The sequence below is a fragment of the Desmodus rotundus genome, chromosome 7 (assembly GCF_022682495.2).
Source record: "Desmodus rotundus isolate HL8 chromosome 7, HLdesRot8A.1, whole genome shotgun sequence".
Taxonomy (NCBI): Eukaryota; Metazoa; Chordata; class Mammalia; order Chiroptera; family Phyllostomidae; genus Desmodus; species Desmodus rotundus.
In genome coordinates this window covers 82,318,305-82,340,093 of record NC_071393.1, presented here as the reverse complement: position 1 = coordinate 82,340,093, position 21,789 = coordinate 82,318,305, and the positions used below count along the sequence as shown (strand labels likewise).

At 34.8% G+C, this 21,789-nt stretch overlaps 1 protein-coding gene across 3 annotated transcripts in view; it reads left to right on the top strand.

Moving 5' to 3' along the window:
- Positions 1–21,789, top strand: part of GABPB1 (GA binding protein transcription factor subunit beta 1) — a 61,951-nt gene that overhangs the window by 33,358 nt on the left and 6,804 nt on the right. For 2 of the 3 annotated variants that reach the window (XM_024567711.4, XM_045201195.3), the window contains exons 3-8: positions 1,316–1,483; positions 3,109–3,303; positions 4,370–4,481; positions 4,852–4,965; positions 15,749–15,934; positions 18,722–18,837. In XM_024567711.4, the coding sequence (XP_024423479.1) occupies positions 1,316–1,483; positions 3,109–3,303; positions 4,370–4,481; positions 4,852–4,965; positions 15,749–15,934; positions 18,722–18,837 (891 nt within the window). Of the gene's footprint in view, positions 1–1,315; positions 1,484–3,108; positions 3,304–4,369; positions 4,482–4,851; positions 4,966–15,748; positions 15,935–18,721; positions 18,857–21,789 lie in introns of all 3 variants that reach the window. The other variant, XM_053929051.2, reaches the window with a different exon arrangement.

Sequence of the window (21,789 nt, the reverse complement as noted above, 5' to 3'; positions counted from 1 at the left end):
TATTAACCAAAAAGGTACAGTCTCAAGAAGAAAAATATGCAAAGTAAACCCCATTATTACATTGAGCAGTATCCAGGGTTGCTAAATGGGCCATTGAAATACTTAGTTAAAGATTGGAATTTATGAGTATACAAAGGACCAGTTACATTAGAAAATTATTCTAATGTATGGAGAAGAGAATGGACTGTTAAAGAATCTTCTTTGATCTTTTAGACCTTCCCTGAAAAATACAAGGCTTTTATTGATAATAAAATAATTATTCCCAGGGTGAATGACTCTGTTTTTGCCATATGTTGAGAGCACCTGTCTTGCTTTGTATTATGACTCTTGTGGTGTGACTTCGGGCAAATTGGTAACCTCTTTTACTTAAGTTCTTGTACTGCCAAATGAGGATAGTAATAGTACCCGTTATGAGATTAAATGATAACATGTATAAGGTCTTAGAGTAGTGCTTGCCATGGAAAGTGCTTAAACAAAAGCCTTAGTTGATATTATTACAGTAGAGGTCTTAGCAAATTGCATGTTCTAGTGAACTGTCTTGGTTTTTTGGGACATCAGTGCTTTGGTAATTAGACTTTCTATGTCTCTAGATGCATGTGATACAATTCTAATTTTCACGTATTAAAGGTTATGCCTCTGCTAAGGCTCTCCTTCTCTTATATTTTAGTGCTTACTCTGTATTTTGTGAATTTAGTGTTAATGTACTGGCTGGACCACATGGAATCAATTTTAGGAGAACTGGGCTCCGTTTTGTTTCTGTCCTGACTGATCTTTGGCAAGTACACCTCAGATCAGATTTTTCTCTTGAAAAATGACTATGTGAACCGCATTAAAATATCACTGATATATTTAATTAACCTATTTTAAAGTCCTACAAAACAGTTTAATATAAAAATATACATTATTACATTTACTTGATATGAATTTCATAGATGAAAAGCTTTATTTGGCTGATATGAGGGAAAGATTCTAATACATACTTTGAAAATTTTCTCAACCCCTAATTATCTCTAATTCTTGATGAAATTAACTTTGTTTAGGCTATTTTATCTGATTAAAAAAATAATGAAGAAAGCAAATTTGAGTTAAATGAATTACTGACTTTTCCTCTTTACTGAGAAGTGTGTGGGAATTCTCGAAGGCCTCTATGAAGAGAATGTCATAAAGCATAAATTATTTCTTTTGAGTTTTGAGTTACTGTGTAAACAAATAATATAATCTGTTTGCTATATAAACAGAAAACATAAAACAGAAAGTAGTAATAGGAGTGTATTAAATGTGACTATAAATGTGGATTTCCTTTCTTGTGGTATAGCTGGGCACTTCTCCACTCCACCTGGCAGCACAGTACGGGCATTACTCCACCACAGAAGTGCTGCTTCGAGCTGGCGTAAGTAGGGATGCCAGGACCAAAGTGGACCGAACACCACTGCACATGGCAGCTTCTGAGGGCCATGCCAGCATAGTAGAGGTTTTGCTTAAGGTATGCGTTCTCTAGTTTTGTACTTTGCTTTTGAAAGTAAGCCTTCAAAGGCTTAACGTTTTTATAAGAGGTCAAAGGAAACTAGTTTTGTTGAATTTTTACTTTTATTACCTCATGTTATCTCATTTTTTGTGTGTAAGCATATTAAATGGAAATTATCTTAAAGTTTTCCTTTGCTGGGATAAAAACACTTCTTGGTATGTTCTTACATAAGTCAAACAGTTGATTTCTTAGACCTTGATCTCTGCCATGGTGAGGGACTACAGTTTTGTCTTTCTTAACACAGTTAAAATGCTCGTGGGAAAGGATTATTAGGCTTGGATAGTTAACTAACAAACAAATAATGCAAATGGAGATTTTTCTTTATTTAAATGGCAAAGAGAAAATTCTGAAACTGATAGATTTAGATATTCTTAATCCTTTTTATTGCAGCTTCTAGATCAATGATTTTCAACTGGTGTGCTGCAAGAATTTTTAAAACATGTAACACTTGACCATTTAGTCAGGGGCACTGACCTCTTTTCCCTTAGTCTGTCAGATTTAAAAATGACAACAGCCAACACAACAGTAGCAACCTGGTGTGAATGCTCTGTTGTCTTGAACTGCAGATATGTAAGTCATATAATTCAGAGTTGTATCTTATTGGTCATGTCACATAATAAAATTGCATGATTGGTCAATTCTTGGTACCAGAAATCCTTATATACAAGTATAGGCACCTGATTTTTTTTAAAGTCACTTTGGAGCAAAAAGGGTAGATAATTATTATTTTTTGTAAATCAGTCAAAATTATGCTGTGTTTTTGTCAGATTGGCAAAAAATATATGTTCTTTGATGTGCCACGGAATTTTGGTAGTTAAATTGTGCCATAAGATGAAAAAGGTTGAAAATTTTTGCTCTAGATCAACCTGTCCAAAAGAAATATAGTGTAAGCCACAAATGCAAATCACATTTGATCGTAGATTTTCTATTTGCTATCTTAAAAGAAGTAAAAAGTAGTTTTAATATGATATTTTATTCAACCTAATAATATAAAAATATTATCATTCTACATGAAGTTAATATAAAAATTATTAATGAGATATTTTACATCCTTATTTTGGTCTTTGAATTCCAGTGTATTTTTACACATACAGCACATCTCTATTTGGACTAGCTGTATTTCAAATGCTTAGTAGCCACATGTGTCTAGTGGCTACCGTATTGGACAACATACCTCTAGGTGTCTCCCTTTACATTCTTTATATTGCACTGGTTTTGAAAGCAAAGGATATTTTCGTGTAAGCAAGGAACAAAAATTAAAAAGGATTTGGGAGTAATACTGTTAGTTTTCCTTCACTTCTTAATCTGTTCTAGCTCTTCATTCTCATAGCTGGGTGACTGAAAAAATAACTGCTGCACTTCTAAGAAATTAGAAGGAAAGCATTTAGGAAAGTCATCATGATAGAATATTGGTTAAGTGTCAGATGTGTGGTGATCCTGGAGCATATACATTATTCAACACACACAAAAATGGCCCATCATGTTAGTAGAAAATTTTTAAAAATGTAATTCTAGTGTTTTCATTTCAGGAATTTTTTATATTTCATATTTTTGAGATATCTTTCTTTGAAATGTTTTTGTAGCATGGTGCTGATGTCAACGCAAAGGACATGTTAAAGATGACCGCTCTACATTGGGCCACAGAACACAATCATCAAGAGGTGGTGGAGCTTTTAATCAAATACGGTGCTGATGTACACACGCAAAGTAAATTTTGTAAAACTGCATTTGATATTTCAATAGACAATGGGAATGAAGATTTAGCAGAGATATTACAGGTAACTTTCACTTTTAATTTAAGGATATAAACAAATGAATCTCTGTCTTGTGGATGATTTGAACTATTTAGTTTGTAGCCTTTCATTTGGACTTAGTTATTTTGGACAGGCCATTTCCTCTTTCACTTTCTCTTTATTCATTACTGTTCATTTTCCTGATTGTAAAATTACAGTGTTTGCATGTAACATTAGAAGATTAGATGAGGTGTTTACTTTCTTTGTTAAGTTCCGGAATTCTCCTTCTAGACATTTTATTCAATTAATTATTTTTGTTGCATACCATAGGGTTTTGAATACCATATGGTATGTCCAAGTCTGTAATACTTTTACTAAAAGACGTTTTTTAGCAACCATAATAATGTCCCCTGAGTGAATGATGCAGTCTTTATCATTCTGATTGGTTTCTTTTATTTTTCACCATCCTCAGAAAAATCTATTTGTGAGCATGATTTTATTTATGGCTCTAGGACAAGTTTTTCTGATAGCCAACATTACTTCTCTTTTCTTCAGCTACACAACATTGATGTAAATTATCTTCTTTACTTACTGCCCCTTGCATATCTTCTTGTTATTCTTCCCAATAAAATTCTTCTCTAGGACCATCTGAAGATATGTTCAGAAAAATGAATTTTTCCAGGCCTCTTCTAACTCTTTCATTCTTAAGAGTACAGTTTAGGGGGTAGGGTTGAAGATGTAGAACAATTAATTGGGAAGGGCAAGCTTTATATATGTAGTGTTACAGATTGCTGAGTATAGTAGAGGAAATAATTTTATTTAAATAGTTTAATTTTTAGTCACAGGGCAGCAGCATATCTTTCAGTTGTGTGCTGTAAGAGCCTTTCAGACCATTTCTCCTCTCATGGGATTTTGCTGCTTTATGTAGTGGAACTTAGGATATAAATTCATACCTTTGGTTTACCACTCTACTCTCAGGAGACCATAAATAAAGATACCCATTTGTATTTATGATTCTTCTTAAATTGCAGAATGTTCCTTTGTACACTGAAAGCCTGTGCTATATGTTCTGGCAGTAAGTCTGAAAACAGTGTGGTGATTTGTCCCCCAGATTGCTATGCAGAACCAAATCAACACGAACCCGGAGAGTCCTGACACCGTGACGATCCATGCTGCCACACCGCAGTTCATCATTGGACCTGGAGGGGTGGTCAACCTAACAGGTCTGGTGTCTTCAGAAAGTGCCTCCAAGTCCTCAGGTAGTGAGATGCATATAGGGTAGCTGTTGGGATTTTAAGCTTTAGTACGTACTCATCCTTTTAAGAAAGGACAGTTGAAGAATGAGGGTAAGAATATTTCAGCTACTTCGGTTTTCTTTGGTACTGACAAAAAAGGAAAATTTTATGAGAAATCTAAAGAAATGAGATATTGCAAAACATGCTGCAATATTATCTTTTAAAACCTAATGCTATCCAAACTTGTTTTTCAAAAAAACTAACATTATCCAAGCTTCACTTAAGAGTCAAATAAAGCAAAACAGGATATCAGATTAAGCTTTTTAAAAATTCAAATCTATTTTCTCTTTTCTCATAGATGAAACGGGTGTGTCTGCTGTTCAGTTTGGAAACTCCTCCACATCAGTATTAGCTACGTTAGCTGCCTTAGCTGAAGCGTCTGCTCCCTTGTCCAATTCTTCAGAAACTCCAGGTTAGAAAAGCAAGTCACGTGTACACATTACAGTTTGGGGGTTCGGGAGGTAATATAAAAGGCTGCAGTGGGCAGGGCTGAGATTATGGCCTTCTGAGGAGAATGCAACAGGGCAGGGGCATCAGCTGCTCAGCTCCAAGTGGAGTCATATGCTCAGTGTTATAGGATTCTGCTTTTTCATGAGAAGCTGAAAACCTGGATTTTAAAAGAATATTAAATCTTGCCAGTTAATTAAAATTTAACTAAAATTAAAAAACAAATTTGTGTGGTTCACAGAAAACATATCTGTGTACCCAATTTGGCCTTTGTTTTACTAGTCTGTGACTTTTTTTTTTTTAATTTTTATTGTTATTCAATTACAGTTGTATGCCTTTTCTCCCCATCCCTCCACCCCACCCCAGCTAAACCCACCTACCTCCCCTAGTCTGTGACTTTTTGTATAAATAAACTATGTAGATAAATATATAATATAAATTTGTTGTCTTTCACAACTTTTATTTTGGTCAATCCTGTTAGAATGACATTAAATCTTAACGACTGACAGAACTAGGAAATAGCATACTAAAACCACTATTAGGGGATGACAGACAGTATTAATAGCTGGTTTAGGTAAAGTTTCCTTTTATACTTAACCAAAATAGTGTTTGCTATTATTATTATGTAAGAAAAATGTTTTTTTAATTGGGGAAATTAAAAAAACTCTACAAAATTATTCTTATGACTATAGTTCAAACCAAGTTTGGACTAATGCTTATAAAATTAAAAATAGTTTGATGTCATTCATTATTTAAATTAGTTTTTTCCCAAAGTGTGATCCACAATAATAACAACATGAACAGCAACGGCAACAGGTCATTGAATGCTGTCTGTGTGTGCTGTGTGCCGTGGTAAACTTTTTACCTAATGATCTCATGCAATCCTGCCCAAAAAGCTTGAAGGTGGATATTTCTGGATTTGATTCTTTAAGGTGCTGTTGACTGAAAGATGTATTTTTTTCAGGGGAGAAAACTTACCTATCTCTCTTTTCTTTGTCTTTCTCTCACTCTTTTTCTACATGCTAGTGATAATAAACATTTATCCATTCTCCAGCTTCTTTAGCATCATAATCAATGCTTGAATCTAAGCCTTTTATGTTTTTCCAAATCACACTTGGCTGTTAGCAGTTATGTGCATCATCATATTGACATGCTGCTTTCATAGCCTAGTCCTAGATCTCTCTGGCATCTTTGGAATTACATAAGCATATCAAAGCAAATTAACTTCATTGTTGGTTTCTATTTGGTTAAACTTGCACATTTTTTATCTTTATTTAAAGTAGATATCTGAAAATTAAATAACTTTTCTTGAAAGTCAGCTGGAATTTTTGACATTTAGATCTTTGGCTCCATGAGTTGGTCATACCAACTTCTCTAACGTCTGTCCTTAAAAATGTTATGTGTGGTCTAGTCTGAGAGAATTAGTAATTTCACTAGACTTTTATTGCATGTGACTTACAGTGTTCTATGAGCATAGTGATTTTCTTGTTTCAATGCTGTATATCATAGTGGAATCTTTTTGAAGATACTTTAAGAACTTGAGTTCAAGTTCAGGTGAGTACATTGCAACTAGTGTGAACACCTCAGCTGAGGTGCATAATCAAATAAATTTGCATGTGCTCAGGCAAATTATTTATTTGCCTCTTGTCTCTCCAGTTTCTTTTAACAACAGTTGCCAGATTCATCCTCATTTTAGCAATATTTATATATATTTTTTCCAAGGACGTGTTAAGATATGGGAAATAAAGTAGTGCTCCCATTTTATAGACGATGAAACTGAGGATTGTGAAGGTTAAATAATTTTGCCCAAAGTACCATAGCTATTAAGAGGTAAAAAGAGGTGCTCAACATCTAATTCCCAAGTTGTGTGTCTGTGACTACTATAATATACTGTCTCCTCTATGCAGTTTACCTTCTGGTGATCAGCGGACTGGTCTCTTCTGGAATATTTATAGATTAGTTTGTGATAGAAATAAATATTTGTGTAATTATCATTTTGCCTTATATCACTGTTCTGACTGTTACCTCTGAGGTGTGTTTGTTGAAACAGTCTGTTGAAATAAACATTCTGCTCCTCTTTTGTCCTTAATATTTTTTAAATTTTTATTAAAAATATTTTTATTGTATTTTTTCCCATTACCATTTAGTCCCTTATACCCCCCTCTTCTGCAACCACCCCACTGTTGTCCATGTCCATGAGTCCTTTTTTGCCTTTTTTAAATGATTGAAAATCAAAATATAAGAACTATCAGTGTACTAATTGGTACTGCTTGCATTCTTTACTTTTACCAGCTAAGTAGTACACTAAACACATCTTCTGGATACCAAATAGCCAGAATATAGCAGCAGATAACAGCGTTTGAAATGGAGGCTGGCTGGCTGCCTGACATGGTCCTATAAAGAAAGGGAAGGAACTTGTAATAGGCTAGGATACCACCCACTTCACTCTGGAACTGTGGCTTTAAATAGCACCTTCATGATTACGTTAGGGCCATCTTTCACACATAAAACAAATATATTTTTTGTTGTGTTTGACCTAGTCCCATTTTATTTTTATTTTTTTGATTTGATCTTTATTGTATTTTTGTCCATTACCATAATGTTAGTCCAATGGGAACCTCATAAAGTACATCAGTCTGTTATAATGCTTTCATTGTGACACCAAATGATATTACTGTCTTTTCTTGATATTACAAGCAAATGTAACTGCAAGTTATTAATGCCCGATGATTGGATTATCTCATTGAATTGCATTTTTATTAGTGTTTTTTTTATGTAAATAATTTCAGTTTTATTCTTTCTGCATAAACCTTTATTTTTCCAAGTATTTAACTTATTTAAATTTTTAGGTCTCCATGCATAGTTCTTTCATGATTCTTTATCTATTTAAGAGAAGTATAGAAAATTTGATAAATCTCAATATACTCTGAAGAGCTTGTTGCTAATGTTCATTTTTAATAAATGACTGGTTTTGTTGGGAGTTACGTATTTCAGTTTCTGAATGCAATAGGCCTATGCTAATGTGCATAGTTGTATTAAATAATCATTCACTCTACCTGGCTCTAGGTCAAGCCATAAAAAGATGATAAGATGGTTTATATTAACTATAAATTTAATTTGGCATAATGCTATATAGAAGAATGATGATTAATATTTATTGGGTTCTTGCTATATACTTGTTGCTGTGCCAAGTGCTTTATGTGCATCATCTCACTTTGTTCTCACAATAGTGATCTGAATTAAGGTACTATCATTGACCTCTGACCAAGGTTTAATTTTCAGCTTTGAAGTTTCAGAAGTATTTCATTAGTGTATCATGAGGGGCTGACTCACAAAGAGCAAAATCATATGAAGGTGATACATAAATCAGAATGCTGTTATTTATTTTTAAGGGAGGCTACAACTTTTTTTAAATTTATTGATTGATTTTATTTTTTTTAATTTTATTTATTTATTTTTAGAGAGGAGAAGGGAGGGAGAAAGAAAGGGAGAGAAACATCAATGTATGGTTTCCTCTCAAGTGCCTCCTACTGGGGACCTGGCTTGCAACCCAGGCATGTCCCCTGTCTGGGAATTGAACCTGTGACCCTTTGGTTTGCAGGCTGGCGCTCAGTCCCCTAAGCCACACCAGCCAGGGCAAACTGTCTTGATACATGAAATTAACTTACTCATTTTGGAAATAAATCGGTGAAAAAAATTTTAGCGTTTAAAAATATACACATAATTTTTAAAAACTTTGTTTAAAACATCCTTCAGAATTTTGGAGTGGAGTAATTCAAGAAAAATATCAGGCAGCTCAACATTAATATAATAATTGTCATTCTCTTTTACATTATTAAAACAAACTAGAATTTCTGCTTGGAACTAATCAGGAATTAGCGTGTTAATTTATATACCCAATGATTAGAAGGCTGTATTCCTTTAAATGTTCTCTAATTTAGGTTTTCTACTAATTTGAACTCCTTTCAGTTAATTTGAATTAATGATAATGGCAACAAGAGCAGGGTTCTTAAATTTTGTGTGAATTAGAATCATCATTTGCCTCAGTTTTACTGCAGTGGATTCTGATTGAGTAGGTTTGGAATGGGGCCCTCACGTCTGTATTTTTAACAGGTGATTCTGATGGCACGCCAGAGTTTAAGAATTTGACCCACATTTTTTTCATTTTTATATATAATTTAATATTCAATTGTTTGTGAGGTACATAGGTGAATCTCTAATAAGGAAAAGATGTGGGAGAAAAGAATGTCTTTCTTAATAGCTTTAATACTTAAATATATCTAGGTGCTTGCTGCTTAATGTTTTTAGGAATTGAATAATTAAGGAGAAGACTTCAGGTAATTAGGATATAATGAAAACAAAAATATGACACTGATTATCAAGACCAAATTTCTCTTATTGAAGTGAGAAGAATGTTATGTTGAGCACTTTTAAAATAAAACAGAGCAGAAGTTATTCATGGCCAGCAATCTATAGACATACTAAGGGTTTACTTATCTTTAAATGTGCCCATATTTACACATACTATTATCTAACACACTGATTTTTGCTCAAAAAGATTAGGAAAATGTTTTAAATATTTTTTTAAAGATTTTATTTATTTTCTTTTAGAGAGAGGATAGGGGAAAAAGAAAGGGAGAGAAACATTAATGTGAGAGAGATACATGAATCAGTTGTCTCTCGCACGCCGCCAGCTGAGGACGTAACTAGCAACCTAGGCATGTGCCCTGACTGGGAATTGAACTGGTGACCTTTTGGTTTGCAGGCTGGTGCTCAGTCTATTAAGCTATACCAGCCAGGACTAGAAAAGTATTTTAGATTATGGGAATTCCTATAATTTCCTATATGAAATTGTATATGTGACAATGCTGATCAGTGAGCATTGATAAAATTGTGGTTTAAAGAAAATTGTTATCTCTTAAAAAGTGAATTGATTCAGGTTACTAAGTGTAGTTATCTACTTATACTAAGGGAATGTGTGTCTTTTAGTTACCTCTAAATTAAGTAGTTATCTACTATATTTGCTGGAAGCTGACATTGTTAAGCTTGATAATTTTAAAAATTATACTTATTTTTGACTGATATTTCATCTTCTTGTACCATCTTAGCAGTCTAATCTGCAGCCTAGTTTTGGCTTCTTTTTTTTCTTTAGTACTTTGATTCTTTTGCTTTATTTGATTTGTTGTGGTAGGTACCTAGCCAGATAAGAGATTTAGCATCTCAAAATAGTGTACAAGTTCTATGTGTTTAGGCACAATTAAACATTTCTTTTGACTGGCAAGATTTGCAGAGGCTCTGTTAAAGTACACTTTTTTTCCTCCTAATGCTTTCATTTCATTAATTTTGGAAAAAACATGTGCATTCCTGAAACATTTGAAGTGTTTTCATAGTATATTTTCCTGTGCATGAAACTGAAGAGATTAAATTTATGGCCGCTGATTTCTTTATTTTTGGTCAGCCCATTTTTTTTAAGGTACTGGAGCATGTATTTTATGCTAAGTTCTAAGCCTGCCATTGGCAGAAACAGTTTTGACCTACTTGTGATTCACTGTTGTTCCGTGCCTTTTCTTCCTGTATTTCTTCCAGAGCCATCAAAACTTGCCAATGCCTACAGGTACTATATATATCAAGGAGGTTTTTATTTTCTTACAAGGTTTTAAGCTTGGAACTTAGATGTCTCTCCATCAGAAATGGAATGACCAGGAAGCTCTTTCAGAGCCAGCTCTCAGCTACTATTTTTCCAAAAAATTGTCAACAAATTTAAAGTTTCACATATTCCAGTCTAGGAATGTGGGAGGGACACTGAAGCCAGGGGAAAGGTGAAGGGAGAGTTACCGTAAGTAGGAACGAATAATCTTGTTAGAGAAATGAAAAAGAAACATGTGAAACGTCAAAGACTAGGTTAAAATGTTTTAAAATTGTTATATAAGAGATTCGTAAAGAAATTATTTACACAATTACTGTTGTTTTTCAGAGCAAACAGAGTACTTTTAGCTGGAGTTGGGGGCCCAGGGTGAGTGGAGTGGGGTGGTATCCTCTAAGAATGGATGGGTTTCCATTTTGGAAGTTATTCTAAAGTGAAGGTAACAGAAGGGTAAAAGTTTTCTTTTGGGTATTATAAGGGGAAACCATCACCATGTAGTACACTATTTATTAAACAGCAGAAGCAATCCTATTTTTCTACCAGGTTTACAGGCCATTCTGTTAAAGGTGTTTCCCATTTGCAAAATCAAAACTCCAGGAAACTCACAACCTTACTCCCTTTTTTTTCTGCCTTAAAACACATGAAAAAATGTACAAATAATAAAAATTCATGGAGGGGATATATCAGGTTTTGTGTTAAAGGAGTAACTCAAAACTGTTCTTGTGCTAAAATTTCCAATTACCAGTTTATATACAGGTATTCATTTACAATGAGAAAAGTATTATTTAGTCATTCATTGAACAATTTTTTTGTTGAATATCTCTTATGTCCTGGGTAGTCTGCTAGGTGCTGCAGAGAAAATGGCAAACAATCAGGTACAGTCCCAACTGTTCCGGAACTTGGTAGTCTTTTTGGTAGAACGAAATTATAAACAGTTATTCACCCAGATAAATAATTGTGATTAGTGCTATGTACAAAGAATACAGGGTTTTAACTTAGTCTGGTGGAATAGAGGCTTTTCCCAGAGGAAGAGACATTTAAAGATTAGATTAGAATTTGTGGAGCAAAAATTAGGGGAAAAACAATTTAGGAAGAGGGACACATGGAGCTTTTGAGGTAGGAAAGAGCTTATGATATCAGGGGACTAAAAGGCCACAGAGGCTGAGCCCAGTGAGTGGGAGAGTAACTCACGTTGGTTGGAGGTTAAAGTTATACAGGACTTTTTAAATGATTACTTTGTCAGGCTCTGGAAGGGAGTCTAGTTAGGAGTCTAGTGCACTGAGCCAGGGAAGAGACAATGGTAACATGGATTAGGATTTGGCAAAGAGATAATAAGAAATGAATAGACTTGCAAGTTATTTGAAATGGAGAATCAGAAATTATAATTGGTTAGATACAGGCCTTATATCTGCAGTGTAGTTTGTCTGGTCCTTTTAAAATAAACTCATATAACACGGTGGTTCTAGCCTGTAGTCCTATATTGATTTAGCTTTGCTTGGCCTAATTCTTCCTTCTGGCCTACCTATATAATATGTTGATTGAATAGATGTCTGTGACCACTCTTCTGCTATTTGTTAATACGGTTGTCTATCCAGATGGGTAATGAATGTGTCTGGTGGCTGTCTCCCTCCTTTCTCCTAATACTGAAATTTGAGTCAGGCCTCCTTTGCACATAGTTCTTTCGTCTGTTCCTAAAACAGAGCAATAAAAACATACTGGCTTCATGCAATAAGTTTCATAAGATTGCTTTGTTTTCAGTTTCAACTGCAGGCATAATGCCTTTGAAATGTTTTTTTTAATAAAGTTTATTTTATTGTTGAAATATATATAGAATTTTCAGTCTTTTAGAACATCTTAAAGACAGTTTTTCCCTGTCTTATTTGAGTGATATATATATAATATACACATGTGTGTATATATATATATTTAATAACACTTTAAAAGATTTTTAGGCTCTTTATTCTTACATGTTTCAACAGCTGACTGATTATTGGGTGTTCTTAGAGTTTCTTGGGGGCGCTTTGTTTTCATATGTAATTGGTTTCCTATATTTTTTCCTTAAACTCCTTACCATAGCACAACTTAAAAAGAAAGCCTTTTAGATGAAAGGCAAGAACTTCATCATTTTAATGACTGTCATTGCAGGTAGTGCAAAGATGAAAGTTCTTGAGTTGTACCTTGATTGTGTGTGATCTCAGACATTTATTACGTAGGATTATGCTTTAAAATATTCACTACTTGTAGTTAGCATTCAATCAGAGTGAACACTTCTTTTTCATATGGATATTTTTTAAAAAATCAAAGCAGTTGTTCATGTGTTTGAAAGCCTTAGAAGTTGTTCTATTGAATATATTACTATTTTATGCCCTATATTTTATTTTATAATTATCTTCCTGAAATTTTCTTAAGTGCTTGGCAATAAAGCCTAATTATAGTTTAAGACAAACAAAAATGAGAGAACTCAAAACAGAAAGGTTGTTTGCATTTTTAGTATTATCTGCTGCAGTTTGTATTGTGACCTTGATTATCAAATAAAACAGTAATAGTTGCAGCCAGGCCTGTTGCCGAGAATGCATCCTTGGAAATTAGGGTCCCAGTGCTTATCTTGTCTTTAAAAAAATAATTGATATCATGTAGGGCCTCTCTCAGTCTTCAGTAAATCCTGTGGTCATTGATATCCATGATGTTCTGTTGGGAGTTGGTAGCAACTTAGCATGTTTCAGAGCAACTGTGTGTCTAAATGGTAGCACTTGAGGAGAGAATGATTTTTTTTTTTAATTATACTTTTGGTAAAGAGTTGTCTCATATAACACATTAAAAAACATTTAGAAATAGTTATTATGTCATTTCTTTTTTCAGGACTAATTATATTAAAACATTTTTTGTTGACAGTTTTTAAACCCATAGGAAAATTGGAGGATGAACTCTTTCAACTGTATTCACCAGCTGTTAACATGTTGCCTCACTTGTATGTTCACACACACTTTTATTTTGCCAAATTATCTGAAAGTAGGCTGCAGACCTCATGACACTTCAATCTTTAATATGTCAGCACGTATCTCACGAATAAGGACAGCCTTTTACCTACTCGTATATCTGTTATATTTCCTAAAAGCATCAATAGTAATTTAGTAACATTACTGACATATAGTCCATAATTCAGTTTTCCCCAGTTGTTCCCAAATATGTCCTTTAAACCCTGTTTTTTAACTCAGGATCCAGTCAAAGTTCACACATTATATTTGGTTATTGTTTCTTTCGTCTCCCCCAGTCTAGGACAGTCCTGTTGCCTCCATTGTTCTTTATGACATGGAAGTCTTTGTAGAGGCCAGGCCAACAGTCTGCAGGGTCACCCACATTCTGGATTCGTTTGTTTCTTAATCATTAGGTCCAAGCCAGCATTTCTGGGAAGCACACGGTGATATTTTATAACATCCCATTGCATCTCGTCAGAGGGCACATAATGTCAGGCTATCCTGTAATGACTGCTTGGGGAGAGTGGAGACTGCCAGGTCTCTGGGAGCACATTTCCCCCTTTCTAACCACTATTAATTTTCAGTGTAACACCTTGAGAACATTTCAATGTCTTGTTTCCTCAAAAGATTTCCCCAGTGGTTTTAACATCCATTAGGATGATAAATGACAATTTTGGGGGGTTATAATAATAATTGTTCTTATTTTGTTAGATAGATGTTACTCTCCTGTCAAGAAGATCTTTCCCCTTTCCCCCTTTCTCTCCTTTTTCATTGGGTATTACCATAGATACGTGGATTTTTAAAGTTCAGTGTGTTACGGTTGATCGCTGTCTTTCCTTTGATGCTGTTTTGTTGAAGTGTGATATGCACACAGCAGAGTGCACAGAGCATCGCGTGCAGCGTGTGATTCATCACGAAGTGATAGCTCCTGTGTGTGTAATCGTCGTTCAGCTCATGAGTGGAAAGTGCACAGTACATCTTCTGTGTCCACTTAGCCTGGTTTTTTGTCAGACTTACCCGTGTTTTGTATTCTGGCACATCAGTTGCTGTGTCGTAGTCCAGTGTGTGACTCTACCACAGCTTATTTATTCTGTCTGCTTTTGATGGATATCTGGTTGGTTTCAAGTTTTTGACTATTTTAAGTAAAACTGCAATGAATGCTCCTGTGTCTGTCTTTTGGGATCAGTAGCTGGTCATAGGATTGCTTGTAGGAAAAGATTTTGGCAGTATTAACTTGTGATTTCTAAGGGGACTGTTTTCAGATGCTAGAATACTCTCTGAGCCTCTCGTAAACTACTAAGAGCATAATTTTGGATTTTACTAATGTAAATGTTAATATATTATATATTAATGTATTATGCTATAGTATAATATAGCATATAGTATATAGTATATGCTATAGTATATACTATATAATATACTATATAGTATAGTATATACTATACTATATAGTATAGTATAGTATATAGTATATTATAAGTATATAGTATATATAGTATATATAGTATATATACTATATTATACTTATAATATATTAGTATAGTATACTATATATTATATACTAGTATACTATACTATATAATATAGTATACAAGTGGCATACAATACTAGATCTGCATGCCACTTACTATCAAGGCAATCCCTACTTACATAATCCAAAAAGAGAATGCTGTTTATTCTGGCTACTTGAAAAATACAAATGTTCATGTTTCATTGGGTATAGAAATGTTTATGAACTTATATGTAAATGTAAATGCAGTATAACCACATATAAAATTATCTTTAGGACTGTGGAACTGTATTTAAGCAGATACAAACTTTGTCATATTTGTGACGTTAGGAGATCTTAAAAATTTTGTACCTTGTATAACTAAGTGAAGAGAAATTGTTTTTTAAACATGCACATGCATGAATAGTTGGAACTCACTTATTGTAAATTGTGGGACTTGTAGTCAGTAATATTTACACAGGTACGTACAGCACTGCTGGAGAGTAAAGTTTAAAACATGTAAAAGCTTTCCTGTGAAGGAAAGAAGCAGGGAAAGCAAAGGTACTAAAGCAATAAAGAAACTTCTGTTTATACTTTTCTATATACTCACTGATTTTCACATGTATATTTTTTTTTCCAGTAGTGGCTACGGAGGAAGTAGTTACTGCAGAATCTGTGGATGGTGCAATTCAGCAAGTAGTTAGTTCAGGAGGTCAGCAAGTCATCACAATAGTCACAGACGGAATTCAGCTTGGGAATTTACACTCCATTCCAACCAGTGGGATAGGTCAGCCCATCATTGTGACCATGCCGGATGGACAGCAAGGTTGGTCGTAGGCCCTCACGTGAAATTTTTGTTTATTCCCAATTTATAGGATATTGTGATATGTTTTTCATAGCATTTATTTTTGCCTTAAATTATATTTTTGTAACCCTTTGCAACAAATGTAATTAAAATTAGCTTGTTTTTTTCTGAGTATATACCAGGTGGAAAGAAGAATTGGCCCCAAAACGTTCTGGTTGGAAATGAGCTTAAATAAATAATGCATAGTCAGCATTGGACAATAATTTCCTAGGCCATTTAATGCAGTTCAGATATCGTGTGAGCTTTTTAAAATGCCATGTAAGAAAAAGCTACTTTTAAAAAGTTGGACTTAAGACTTGTAATAGGAATGTGGTGGCAATTTTTAGCAGCTTTGTTGATAATTTTCCCATTTTTTCCCTTCTTGGAAACCACAGACAGCAATACGATGGATAAAACAAGCCCCAACTACATTTCCAGCAAATATAAAAAGCTGAGAAAACCACAAAATTTCATATTTTAAGTGCTGCCAAAGACATCTAAGACCATTACAGCCAGGGCAAGAGAACTGTCACAAAAACCTACAACAGTACATCAAGAAAAGGGTTGAGCTCAGAAACCAGCAATAAATATACATTCCCAGAAAGACAGGGCTAAGATAGAATAGGGCATCAATAGTGGAGGAAGCAGGAAGTGCAGAAAGTTCCTAGCTGAGCAAGCATCACCCTGCACCCAGTCCCCGAAAATAAAAGGTTATGCGCACACATAACCTTTTAGAAAATGACTAGGATAGCAGAGACTGTGCGTCTTCATAGCCATGAAGGAATTACGTAAAGGAAGGGCTGGAGGTAGAAGTTCTCCTAAAGCATATTTGGTTTAGTGGTAGAGGAGGTACGACACTATAGGAAAGGCTTTGTCACTGTTAGCAGGAGAGGAGGAAACCCTTGCCCTATGAAGCCTGAGAGGCCTTTCTCCTTGTGCAGAAATCATCTGCTGATAGCTGGTCTAAGATTTGGATCAGGCCCAAATCTTTCTTTCGCAAAGCTTTGAAGAACTGATTAGAATTATGCAGAAAATAAGAAAACTTTCCAAGTATTTGTATCAGGCAGATAGAACATTGTTTCCAAAACCTGGCATTTATACAGATGAACCTCACTGATGAACAAATGGAAAAAACTCAGTTTTCGATGGGAAGACTCACTATCATAAAGCTCTCAATTCTTCCTGAGTTAAATTATAAGTGTAATGTGATATTTTAAAAAAGACTATATTGATTTGCTAGAGTTGTCAGAACAAAGTACCACAGACTGGGTGACTTGAGCAAAAGAAATTTATCTTCTCACAGTGCTGGCAGTTTGAAATTCAAGATCAGGGTGTTGGCAGTTTCGATTTCTTCTGAGACTTCTCTCTGTGGCTTGCTGATGGCTGCCTTCTTGCTGTGTCCTCACATGGTTGTCCCTCATCTGTGTCCTAGTCATCTCTTCATATAAGAACACCAGTCCTGTTGGATCAGGGCCTGCCTAAATGACCCCATTCCCCTCACCTCCTTAAGGTGCATCTCCAAACACAGTCACATTCTGAAATATTGCAAGGGGGTAAGGACTTAAACATTTGAACTCTGAGAGGACACAGTTCAGCCATAATGAAGACCAGTAGGTCTTTTTCTAGAAGTAGCCAAACAGACTCTAAGTTTATATTGATGGGGAGGAGGGAAGAAGAAAAAGAAAGAAAACTCTGGAAAAGAATAGCAAGAAGAGGAACCTTCTGAATATTAAAATAAACTTTTAAAGACTCCATAATTTAAAAATGTGTGGTTGACATATGAACATACACACTATGTGGACAGTTCAATGGAACAGGTACAGGGTTCTCAAATTCTTAAGTTAACTTATAAGTGTAGCATCATAATATGAGTTAAAAGAAATAAAACACTTGTGTTCTCATTATTTCTAATGTTTTAAATTACACTATAAATAAATATTAGGTTTTTTTTTTCATTTATGTTCACATTTACAAATTACAGTTTTTAGTGTTTTGACAAAACATTAAAGGCTGTGGAACAATTGCAATTTTCCCCATTGTTTATTAAGATTATTTTGCATGGTTTCAGTTTGCACAGTCATTTTTATGGTCCTATACTGCTATGTGAAGCACAGACAGCTTCTCTCTGTATACTTAAATTTTATATTAAGAGATACTAAAAATTGAGACAAAGTCCAACATCCCAGTAGAGAAATAAGCAAATTATAAACAGACAACATCCGTAATGGCGCATCCACACATTAAAAGCTAAATAAAAGAAAGCTGTCTATGTACTGATGAAAGATAACGTAGATACATGGAGTGAAAAAAGAAGTTGCAGAATGATGTATCATTTGAATGTATGCTTTATATGTATGCCACCTGTTGTGTAAGAAAGAAAAGTGAGGATGTATGTTCATGTTTGTTTTTACATAGATTAACAAAAGAACAGTACACAAAAAACCAATAAAAGTGATCACCTGTGTTTGCAGGAGTGAAGTGAGACCTTTCAAAATATGCTTGTTAAATACTGTTTTGATTTTGTGCCATGTGAATGAATATATTAGATATAAATTTTTAAAAAATAAGTAGGTACTTAAACAATGGCTAGTTTGTAGTAAAAAAGCAAGAAGGTGAAGACAAATATGGACACCCTCAAAAAACAAATCAATGTTTTGAAATTATTATTTTGGAATATATTTTAGATGAGTTGAATCAATAATGTCAACTAGTTTTATTTCTGCTAAACCTTTCAGAAAATGAAGTAATGTATACATTTTTTCATTTTAGTACTAACAGTACCAGCAACGGACATTGCTGAAGAAACTGTTATAAGTGAAGAACCACCAGCTAAGAGACAATGTATCGAAATAATTGAAAACCGGGTGGAATCTGCAGAAATAGAAGTAAGGAGTCTTTTACCCGGTGTGTTTTGCTGCAGTCATCCAAAATAAATTCAATTTGCTTTTCTATATATTTTTTGTCTTTTATATTTATTACTGTCAGTGTTGTTTTGATACAGAAAGTACCTAGTATTATTTTGTTTAATTTTTGCCTTATACATATAGCAAGCCCTCAATAAATAAATATTGAATGAATGAATGAATGAGTGAAGAATTTGTTTGTCACAAAGCCTGCCATCCTGGTAACATTGGACTGTCTTTGGTTCTTGCACTCCATCCTTTATTTTCCATTAGATTTACACACATCATTCTCACGAGTCACCAAAAGAAGTATCACTATGTATAGACTAAAAATTTTTTTTCTTTCAAAAGAAAAATGCGAATGCCTATTTGGGCTGGCAGAACCTCTTAAAGAAGGTTGATGTTTGAACTGGGTTATTTATTATAAAGCTATAGATAACTGCTTATTTACTTATTAAGTGCTTTAAGGAAATTAAACTTAGATTAGGTGTTGATAAGATTCAACTTTTTTCCCTCTCCCAAACTAAATTATGAATGTAAACCAGTGTGTAGGTATAACCAAACTGTAGTTACCTCACGAGGTTTTTTCCTCACATGACTGTAAGTGAATTTATGTCCTACAAATTTGATATATAAGCTTATATCAAATGAAAATAAAGTTATTCAAAAAGTTATTTTGGAGTTTTTATGAGAACTGAAAAAAGCTACATACTCATTATACACAAATTCATAATATCTGGTACATGTGAATAGTAAATGTTGGTGAAATTTAAGGTTCTTGTTATAGAAAAGGGAGGATTTGGAGGATTTTTTTAAAGTATGATTGATTTTGATTGATTATGCTATTATAATTCTCCCATTTTTTTCTCTCCTTTATCTTTCTCCACTCTGCACCCTCTTCCCTTTAGCATCTCTCTCCACTTTAGTTCATGTCCATGGGTGGTACATGTAAGTTCTTTGGCTTCTCCATTTCCTATACTGTTCTTTACCTCCCCCTGTCTATTCTGTACCTACCCATTATGCTTCTTACTTCCTGTACTTCCTCCTCCATGTTTCCTCCTCCCCCTCCCCACTGATAACCCTCCTTAAGATCTCCATTTCTGTGACTCTTTTCCTGTTCTAGTTGTCTGCTTAGTTTGATTTTGTTTTGTTTTGGGTTTTTAGGCTCAGTTGTTGTGGGTTTGTCACTTTATTGTTCCTAGTTTTGATCTTCTTTTTCTTAGATAAGTCCCTTTAACATTTCATATAATAAGGGCTTGGTGATGATGAACTCCTTTAACTTGACCTTATCTGAGAAGCACTTTATCTGCCCTTCCATTCTAAATGATAGCTTTGCTGGATACAATAATCTAGGTTGTAAGTCTTTGCCTTTCATGACTTTGAATACTTCTTTCCAGCCCCTTCTTGCCTGCAAGTTTTCTTTTGAGAAATCAGCCGATGGTCTTATGGGAACTCCTTTGGAGGTAACTATCTCCTTTTCTCTTGCTGCTTTTAAGATTCTCTCCTTATCTTTAATCGTGGGTAATTTAATTATGATGTGCCTTGGTGTGTTCCTCCTTGGATCCAACTTCTTTGGGACTCCCTGAGCTTCCTGAACTTGCATATATAGTTCCTTCGCCAGATTGGGAACGTTTTCTTTCATTATTCTTTCAAGTAAGTTTTCAATTTCTTGCTCTCCCTCTTCTCCTTCTGGCACCCCTGTGATTCAGCTGTTGGAAAGTTTAAAGTTGTCCTAGAGGTTCCTAAGCCTCTCATTTTTTTTGAATTTGGTTTCTTCATTCTGTTCCAGTTGAATATTTATTTCTACTTCCTGTTCCAATCATTGATTTGAGTCCTGGTTTCCTTCCCTTCATTGTTGGTTCCTTGTATATTTTCCTTTACTTCACTTTGTAGAGCTTTCACTTATTCCTTTATTTTCCAACCATATTCAACCATTTCTGTGAGTATCCTGGTTACCAGTGTTTTGAATTCTGCATCTGATAGGTTGGCTATCTCCTTGTCACTTAGTTCTTTTTCTGGAGTTTTGATCTGTTCTTTCATTTGGGCCTTATCTCTGTCTCAGCACACCTGTTATGTTGTAAGGGGCGGATCCTTGGGTATTGATCAGGGTGGGCACCTCTCTTTGCTGCGTTGTGGCGCTGTGTGTGGGGGAAGGTCGGAGAGTGAACAGTGCTGCTTCCTGGCTCTTGCCCCACTTTCTGTCACTTCCCTCAATCCCCACAAGCAGATTGTGCCCTTCTGGTGCTGATTCCTGGGTGAGTGGGCTTGTGTACATTCTAGAATTCTGTGGGCCTCTCCAATAGACGCTCCTGTGAGACTGGGAGTTTCTCCCACTGCCACAACCCCCATGGGTTTTTACAGCCAGAGGTTCTAAGGCTTTAGTTTCCTGTGCTGGAACCCTGGGTTGCGCAGTCTGTCTTGTTCCCCAGTTGTTCCTCTCACACAAATGTGGAACCTCTGGGTCAGCCAGCTGCTGCTTCGCCTGCCTGGTCTGCTAGCCACCGCCTTGTCCTGCTTCCTCGCTGCCCTGACTTTCCATCTCCGCCCCTCCTACCAGTCTGGATGAATGTTTCTTCTTTACCTCCTTGGTTGTCAGACTTCCAAAAATTGCAAACAGTTTGATTTTCTGGCAGTTCTGGTTGTCTTTTATTTTTAAATTGGTTGTTGTCCTTCTTTTGGTTTTGTGACAAAGCCAAGCGTATATACCTACCCTCACTCTTAGGCAGACAGGGTTATTTTTTAAAAGTCAATAAAAGGCAACATAATTCTGACTAAGGACAATTAGAAAATATCCTTGCCTAAGTTCATTTAAATGTAAGACAGATCTTTGGCCACAATCACAAGGAATTTTGGGTTGAAAAGGTGGTCTGATTCATGGTATAACCACAATATTTGGTAAAATTATCACTTTAATTATTAAGGGTGAATTATTTT